General features: G+C 40.7%; 1 protein-coding gene across 1 annotated transcript; it reads left to right on the plus strand.

The window, feature by feature from the left end:
• The first annotated feature begins 58 nt into the window (after positions 1 to 58).
• Positions 59 to 7,975, plus strand: cxcl13 (chemokine (C-X-C motif) ligand 13). Its single transcript, XM_086169432.1, has 7 exons — positions 59 to 206; positions 1,270 to 1,459; positions 2,075 to 2,234; positions 5,186 to 5,252; positions 6,013 to 6,130; positions 7,172 to 7,274; positions 7,556 to 7,975. Exons 2-6 carry the CDS (start codon positions 1,308 to 1,310, stop codon positions 7,254 to 7,256), a joined length of 582 nt encoding a protein of 193 aa, XP_086025558.1. The 5' UTR covers positions 59 to 206; positions 1,270 to 1,307; the 3' UTR covers positions 7,257 to 7,274; positions 7,556 to 7,975.
• The last annotated feature ends 477 nt before the right edge of the window (positions 7,976 to 8,452 follow it).

The raw sequence follows: 8,452 nt of genomic DNA on the forward strand, positions 1-8,452 counted from the left end.
TTCCCCCAGAAGAGGGCATCGGGGGACCGTCGCCATCGGACCTTCAGCAACTCCTCAACCACTGCAGCAACCCTCTGAGTGAAAAGAACCCAGCGGATACCTCGACTCTTGGTGCCGCGCCTGCTCTTCCAGGTGTTCACCATTCCCGACGGGTCTAGGGGTCCTGAAGAATATTTCTTCAGTGGTTTAAAATAAGAAAATCCCAGGTAATATTTGAAGGCACTTGAAATTAAATCTAAATATTCTGTGCACCTTTAAGTTTGGTTAAGATTATGTAAAACGAAATAGATGACTGCTTTTTTTTTTTTTTTTTTTTTTTTGCTGATTTTTGAGCATGAATCAAAGCGTAAATTACGAGAAGGTGAGGGTCAGTTTGTCTGATATAAACAAAAGAATCTACGACAGTTGAGTTGCAGCAGGTTGAGATGGCCCTGTTCATGCTTAAATGGTGCATTAAGCAATTTAAGTACAGGATGAAGATGGTCACATGATCAAAATGTTTGATGGCAGATGATAAACAATGCGAGATGAGATAAAAAGACAGATAATATCAAAAAATTGGCCAGGAAAAACTTTCATCACACGGTCATTTGACTTTTCCTGAGTTTTGGTGTTGTATAGTGACGGACCAACCCCTCCTAAGATGATTGTTAGCCAATGTGAGCTTCCTTTTTTTTCTTTTTTTTTTTTATCATAATTCAAGAAAATTGACCAATTCTTCAGTACTAATTGGAACGAAAAGTCCCTGTGACTACTTTCGGTGTGTTCTTCTTTTTGTAATTTTTATACAAAGAAAAAGTTTAAATGAGAAGTTCAGGGATTCAGACAAGTATTGAGGAAATAACAGAATTACAAGATTGTCTCATCTATTCATTTTTAGTGCTACTTCCTGGTAATTGTCTCACTAATTTCAAGGTATTTTTAAGGAAATGGTGTAATCAGAGAAGCCAGACTGAGATGATTTGGTCACGTACAGAGAAGAAATAGTGACTATATTGGTAGACGGATGCTGGAATTGGAAGTCTGGAGGAAAAACAAAGAAGATTTATAATTTTAGTGAAAGAGGATATGAAGTTAGTTGATTCGCTGTGACAACCCTTGAAGGGAAAAGCCGAAAGAAGAAGTATATTCATTGTGAATGTTGTGACGGTTATCCCTCATGTTGCAGGGGACTGGGATCTCTGTGTGTTCTCTCCATGTTCAGTGGGTTTATTGAAGGCTAAATCAACCAGAAAAATGAGAGAAATCATAATCTTTGATTATTGACAGGCAGAAACCTTTAATTGGCTGTTTTGGCCGTTGTTCAAATGGTGAAAGAAGTTACGACGGCGAATGTCGAGCATCGCGAAAGATCGGAGAGCGGCGTTGTGTCGGGACAAAGTGAAAGTTTAACTTTCAACAAAAGTGGTTGGATGAAGAACCTGGAGGTCGTGTCGGCGGACCTCGATGAAGAGAGAAGGTAATAAAAGGATGCAATGTGTGGACTTATAAGTAAAGCATGGAAGATGGAAGTACTTAGAAATAGAAATGTTGCATTGTCAGAAGTGTGCGCTTGCCTCAGAAGGACGCCTGATTTGCACTAATAATCATGCACAAAGTTAAATCCACGTGCTTCTTTAGTTCCATCGTCACTCCGAAGGTCGTATGTTCATATATCTGCCACTGTGTGAAATGTATTTCATTGACATTATCATAAATAAACATATCTCCAGTTGGAAATGGGCATTAAATTTGTTTAAAGTGGCATTAAATAGGGCGTTAGATGGCATTAAATTAGATTAGCTGATAACCGCGGAAACCCTGGTCAGGCCAGATGGACGTGGTGTCCCCGCCATCCCGGGAGCGAATCATGATTTCAAATATTTGCATGAAAAACAAAAAGAACAAACAAAATGTCATCGAGACACACACACTGGTCACGCTGGGCTGATGTTTTCTCCAGTCAGCAGAACTTTTGCTCGTGCAAAAGGTTCTTCTTGAGTTTCCTTTCCGACGAAAGCGTAAGTGAAGTCTGACGCCCGCAGAGTTTTGTCCAAACCCGTTTGTTTTGTATCAGGGTTCGTTTCCATTCCAGGAGCGGAGGAGACGCTCGGAGCCACCGGTTGGGAGCTGACATTTACAGAAAGAGATGGGTGACCTTTTTTTGGGGAGGCGGCGAGGGACGACCTCATGGTATCCCAGTAATCCAATGGCTGAATGAAGTGGTGATAAAAACAGCCGAGATGTCGAACCACGTAAGGCATTTTCTTTCTCCAAACGCGGCGCACACCTTGCCCATGACCAGTGAGTCACAAAATTAAGGAACAGCCAGGTAAATATCATGTAAACTGCAACAAGAGGAAAAGCAAAGTGGATCCAAGAAGCGCTGGGGTTTCCGCTCTATTTAGTCTCTGTTAGCAGAAATGGGAAATTGAAATTTTGTGGTTTCCCTTGGGTGGCAGCTGGCTTGAGGTTGGCAGAAAAAAAAAAAAAAGTTCAAACAATGGAAAGTTAGGTGATGTCTGCGGCTTCTCTTTCCTTGCCTTTTGCTTTTACTTCTGCAGAAATGCAGTTTGTCTGTTTCCTTAAAGGCCTGAAGACATGCCGCATCGATGTCGGCGTTGGCCTGCGGCTGAGAATCCGCTGCTACTGACGGCGTTGGCGGCGAGTCTTTTCGACTCCGCGGACTTTTATTTCCTGTTAGTGCCGAGTCAGTCCTTTCAATTTCTCATCACTTGTGCTGCATGACAGCTCGTTATCAGTCAACATTCATGCAAACCTGTGATTCACCCGCCACCAGAAAAAAACTACACAAGACAAACACTGTATCTCCATGTTCAGACGCCGAAGCTCAGTCTTTCTATGGCTAAACGCTGCCTCTAGCTTGCACCGTTAACTTATCAACTGAAAGTACCAATATTTAAAAAGGGGGATCGCAGGGTATGCTCCACTCCTAAGCCTCCCTGGTGAAGTCTATTCAGCGTTGCTGGAGAAGTAGGTCGGCCGGGTCGTCGAACCTCCGATCCAGGAGGAGCAGCGTGGTTTTCGTCCTGGCCGTGGAACAGTGGACCGGCTCTATACCCTCGGCAGGGTCCTCAAGGGACACGGGAGTTTGCCCAACCAGTCTACATTTGTTTTGTGGACCTGGAGAGGGCATTCGACCGTGTCCAGCGGGAGATCCTGTGGGTTTTGCTCCGGGAGTATGGGGGTACCGAACCCCGTCATACGGGCTGTTTGGTCCTTGTATGATCGATGTCAGATTGGTCCGCATTGCCGGTTGTAAGTCGCACCCGTTTTGGTGAGAGTTGGACTCCGCCAGGGCTGCGCTTTGTCACCGATTCTGTTCCTAACAGTTATGGACCGAATATCTGGGCGCAGCCAGGGAGTCAAAGGGAGTCTCTGCTTTTTTGCAGATGATGTGGTTCTGTCGGCTTCATCGGCCCACGATCTTCAGCTCTTGCTGGAACGGTTCGCAGCCTAGCGTGAAGCGGCCGGTATCTCAAAGTCCAAGACCACGGCGCTCACCCGGAAACGGGGGGAATGCGAGGTCTCCCCTAGAGGAGCTGGACCATGTGGCTGCAGAGAGGAAGGTCTGGGCTGCTGCCCCATGACCCGACTCCGGATAAGCGGTGGAAGATGAATGAACGGATGGATACCAATATCATTATTCTCTCTCTTTCCAGTGCTGAAGCCTTTCAGAAGGTTTCAAGTAACTGTGGCAACAAATCTCTGCAAAAAAGCAAGGCAGAATTTTTTTGCAGAAATGACTAAGTCAACCCACAACAAGTCGTATACCTGAAATACGTCACTTTCGGAATCGGAAAGGTTTCCAATAAGCATGGCAACGAAACAACCGATTCCATGCAGAAAAAAACAAACAAATCTATGGGTAAGTGGGTCTCAGAGGGATCAGACTCGGGCGCCGAGAAGAGGCCGAGTGCCTGGCGTCGCACCAAGTGGCTGCAACATTCAACTCCCCGGCAGGAATTTACAGATTATTTCTGGACATCGGGTGATTCTTGGTCATTTTTATTTCTCTTTTCGTTTTCTAAGCTGCAAAGCGATCCACAAAACATCTGAGGAGTAATAACTTTTGCAAATTACAAAATCCCTGGAGTTCCTGTTTTCTTTTGAGCTAACCATGTTCTGCCCTAATATTCTGATATTTGAAATCAAGGTGACATTTTCAATAATAAATATGAATTGATTATTTCAAGCACTAAAATCAATCTAAGCAGCGGTCAGCTGTCAATCAGACATTGAACAAATCACTCTCCCATTCAGGCATACAAGCAATTTAGAGACAACATTTGAGAGGCTGAACACTTTTATAATCTGATCCTTATGCATCTTTTTTTTTTTTTCTTATGTATAATCTTTAAACCAGTCAAAAGGCTGTCAGGCCTTTACAGCATGAGGAAAAATGTCTATCATAAAAAAAAAAATATATGTAACAGGAAATCAACGGTGAGATACGGGGTTATATTTGTCCTGAACGTCCCCGGGGGTTCGAGCAGCACATCCACTTCTGGTAAACACTTATTGGTTTAATACCTCCAGGGAATCTTCCAAATTTATGAAATAAAGATAAATGTCTCCAGGGGAAACTTGGCGGGCAATGAATGATTGGCATAACATTTCAGCTTATTTCCACCTTTGCATCACTGCCGCGTGTCTCTTCATTGCCATTTTAATTAGATCTTTTTCAAAGCTCTGATTTATAATCCATCCAATGCACTTGAACTTAAAAACAGACAAAAAAATAGGCTTTAAAAAGGTACTATTACTTTTTTCTTATGCGTACAAAACTACTCTTCACTGCAAGTGGCACTGAATCACAAAGCACCCTTGACTTTTTATTCATGTATTGATTTTTATTTTGTGGCTGCAGCTCATTTAAGAATATTCATCTCCAGTACCCAGCTCTGCACTGTCTGAGGAGAATGCATGAAAGTAAACATTATTGCTTTCATGCAGTCACTGTTCAAGTTACGATGGTTTCTGCTACTAACTTCCAGCACCCCCAAAATGATGACACCACAGCAAGTTTAGCATACTGTTGTGTCAGGAAAAAAAAAAAAAAAAAAAAAAAAAAAAAATTGTTTTTTTTTTCACTGGAGTTCCTGGTTTTTCAGGTTATAAACCCTGTGCCTGCACTCTCATCACTCTTACTTTCTTCAGCCTCACGTCTCAACGCCGCCCACAGGTCAAAACAAGCATGAAGGTCGTGCTGCTGCTCGCCGCTCTTCTCTGCTGCATCGTCACCACCAGCGGTGAGACCCTTTGTTCTGCCTGATGCACCATATATTTATATATTTACACCAGTTATCAAAGCTTTAGGATTTTTATAGGATTTACTCCTTCGTCAGCGTCGGTCATTTGTGCAGCTGTTCAGACGACCGCACAGAATCGCTCATCAACTTTATAATTCATTTATTTATGTGAAGATAGTGTCATCTGTGATCATTTTGCAGACCTGCAAGCAGCACAAATGTGAATAGCTTTTAAGTTACTGTAAGAAAAAGGCACAAAATATATTTGAAAGGTTTTTAGTGGATTTGATTAAAAAAAAGCCCAGATATTGATTTATTTCTCCTGTTTATATACATATATATGTAGATATATATTTAGTAAAATGCATTATTAACGTCAAACTACATAATGTTTCGTCATCTTGCACTGAGCTCTAAAGATTACTCCTAAAAATAGTTACTTCTTATTGCTTTATAAAGAACCAGCTGAATGGCTAGATACATTTTTCATTTCTGTTTCTATTATTCCAAACTAAAATACTCGAAATAGTGTTGAACCTAGAAAACTTGATTAAAGAAGTTAGATAAAATATACGGACTATCACCCAATTTGTTATATTTGAAGTTTTAACAAAATTATTATTTTTTTGTTCATTTTAAAGGGTAAATATAATATTGCAAGGTGAATTTCCTTACCATTGATGCTATAGTTTGAGAGGACAGTTGTTTTTTTTTTTTTTTTTTTCAAAATGTCATTAAGCTTTACTTGGTCTGGCTTCAGGTTTCCTCCGGAGGGGCTGCAGCTGCATCGGGGACAGCTCCGTGCCCATCGCCACCCAACGCATCTGGAAAATTGTGGTCCTTCCAATTTCAGGTCACTGCCGCAGAACACAAATTATGTGAGTGAGTCTGCGGTAACTTTGGCCATGTGACTTCAACTCTACCTATTTGCGTTAACTCGCCGCTAATGATCGCATGGTCGGTCCCGAAAGACAGCCTGCATAGGTCCAACATGAGGTCGCCATGGAAACATCGCTATTATCAGCTATAGAGAGAGAGAGATTGATCACCTCACAGCAGTTTTGTGACTAAGGTGTGCTTTTGATGAAAGCTTTCTATAAGCTGCTATGTCTCACACAACCACTTTACAAACGCCACACAAACTGCTTGGTTTACTTACTTAAATCTCTCAAACACTTAAAACACACTTCTGCATTTAGTCTCAATGGCGCACACTCTGCTCATATACTCTGCAAGATCTGGTCTAAAGTTCACACTATCAATACACACACTGCGAGGTTTAGTCTGTTAAACTCTCACACACTCGATTCAAACTGGAACGTGTACATTCTAAATCTCATGCCCAATGTATACTTGCTTCACACACACACACACACTTCGTTGTCCTTTTTCATCCTTGTTGGTGTCACTCCATTCACATCCTATTTATTTTTGTCATTATTATTTTGTCACTCTGTTTCTGTTTGTATCCTTTCGTCGTCTATTCTCTTCCTTGCTGTGTTTTTCTTTTAATTTTTTTAAATTTTTATTCTTGTTCATTTTGCTGTCATTTTTTTTGTGGACGTCTTTTGCTATCTTTTAATTGTCTCTTTTACTTATTCATATTTATTGATATTATCATTGTTGCGTTGCTGTGACAAAGAATTTCCCTTATGGGGATCAATAAAGTATATCTTATTTCTACACATTTGGTTTACATATTTGTAAATGCTGACTTTACACACTCTACACACACTCACAGGAAACACTTTGCACTTGATACACACACTAAAAACACACCCACCCTACACACTCAACACATGCTCATTACAATTGCTCCCAAAACATAGATTGGTTTGAAGGCGACAGGATCAATGAGAGGAAAAGAAATGGGAATTTGAGTCGCCCAAACACGTGTGTGTGTATGTGTGTGTTTACAGAGTCGTTCTGAGGAACAACAATCGGGTTTGCGTTAATCCATCTGCCCCGTGGGTGAACAACCGCCTGAAGGACTTGATGAAGTGAGGAGGCTGTTTGTCACAGGTTAGTTTTAAAAACACTCCTGATCGACAGCGTGCTGGTGGGTCGGAGAGGAAAAAATTAATGATTCAAGTTCAAGGAAAATTAACAATTTGACTGCTGGGACTGTTACATGTTGAGGGTTGGGTTATTTGAGAAGAAAGATTTTTACGATTGTGTGTGAAGGAAGGACTGCGGCAAGAAAAGTTCTCCCTTTAGTGGCCTTTAAAATAAAAACATTAAGTACAGATCTATATCCCCTCGCTTACTGTAACCAACCGTTCCTCTTTTGTATCTTTATTTAGATAACAGGAAAAATGAAGTGTCCGGCTGAACGCTTCGCCCCCTTCCACCTTCTCCAAAGAAAAAAAGAAAAAGTGCAGCGGAATTCTTTCATTTTATTCAAATATTGCCCGTGAACCTGACTGTTCTCAGGTTTCATAAATTTACTTGATGCCCAGCAACTCGGTATTCTCTTGGGACTCCAAGCTTTCATTTTAAGCTTAACTGGACCTTTGAAAAGTACTAAAAAGGGTCCTTACATGTGCTGATTCTCCTTTTTGGATTACAAATAATGTGTTTTGAACGTTTAATTCCATGAATCCATTCTGAATGTGATCGGTTTTACAACCTCCTCATTAATCCTGCTAATATAATGTGAATGGTCCTGCTGGATGGTGCTGAACAATCAATAAGTGACCTTTTTCAAACAATAAATAACATAAAATGACAAAGAAGTGAGTTATTATATGTTTGTGCGTATTTTATACATATATATGTATATACATATATACGTGTATGTTTATGTGTATATATATACATGTATGTGTGTGTGTGTATATATATATATATACGTGTATGTATATGTAGAAGATATATGTGTATATGTGTGTATATATATATATATATATATACACCTGTGTATGTGTGTATATATATATATATATATATAGGTATATATATACCGATGTGTGTGTGTATATATATATATATATATATACACGTGTATATACGTATATATATAGGCAACACCAAGGAATGGGACCAACTAGAGCAGGAGCTCGACAAAGTGCCAGAAGCCACACTAGCAGGGACAACTGAGCAGAAAGTCAATACTCTCACAACAATAATATAGGATCCGGCAAGGGAGCGGTTTGGATTGAAGTACAGGAAGGCAAACATCAAGATTGCACACCAACCAA

Source organism: Fistularia commersonii, chromosome 22 (genome assembly GCF_037954325.1).
Source record: "Fistularia commersonii isolate RoL2024-O1a breed Wild chromosome 22, RoL_Fcom_v1.0, whole genome shotgun sequence".
Lineage (NCBI taxonomy): Eukaryota > Metazoa > Chordata > Actinopteri > Syngnathiformes > Fistulariidae > Fistularia > Fistularia commersonii.

Coding starts and splice junctions, on each gene's coding strand:
- cxcl13 (XM_086169432.1), top strand. CDS start 1,308: ATGGTGAAAGAAGTTACGACGGCGAATGTCGAGCATCGCGAAAGATCG. Junction 1,460..2,074: donor GACCTCGATGAAGAGAGAAG/GTAATAAAAGGA, acceptor TTTCCATTCCAG/GAGCGGAGGAGACGCTCGGA. Junction 5,253..6,012: donor CTGCATCGTCACCACCAGCG/GTGAGACCCTTT, acceptor GTCTGGCTTCAG/GTTTCCTCCGGAGGGGCTGC.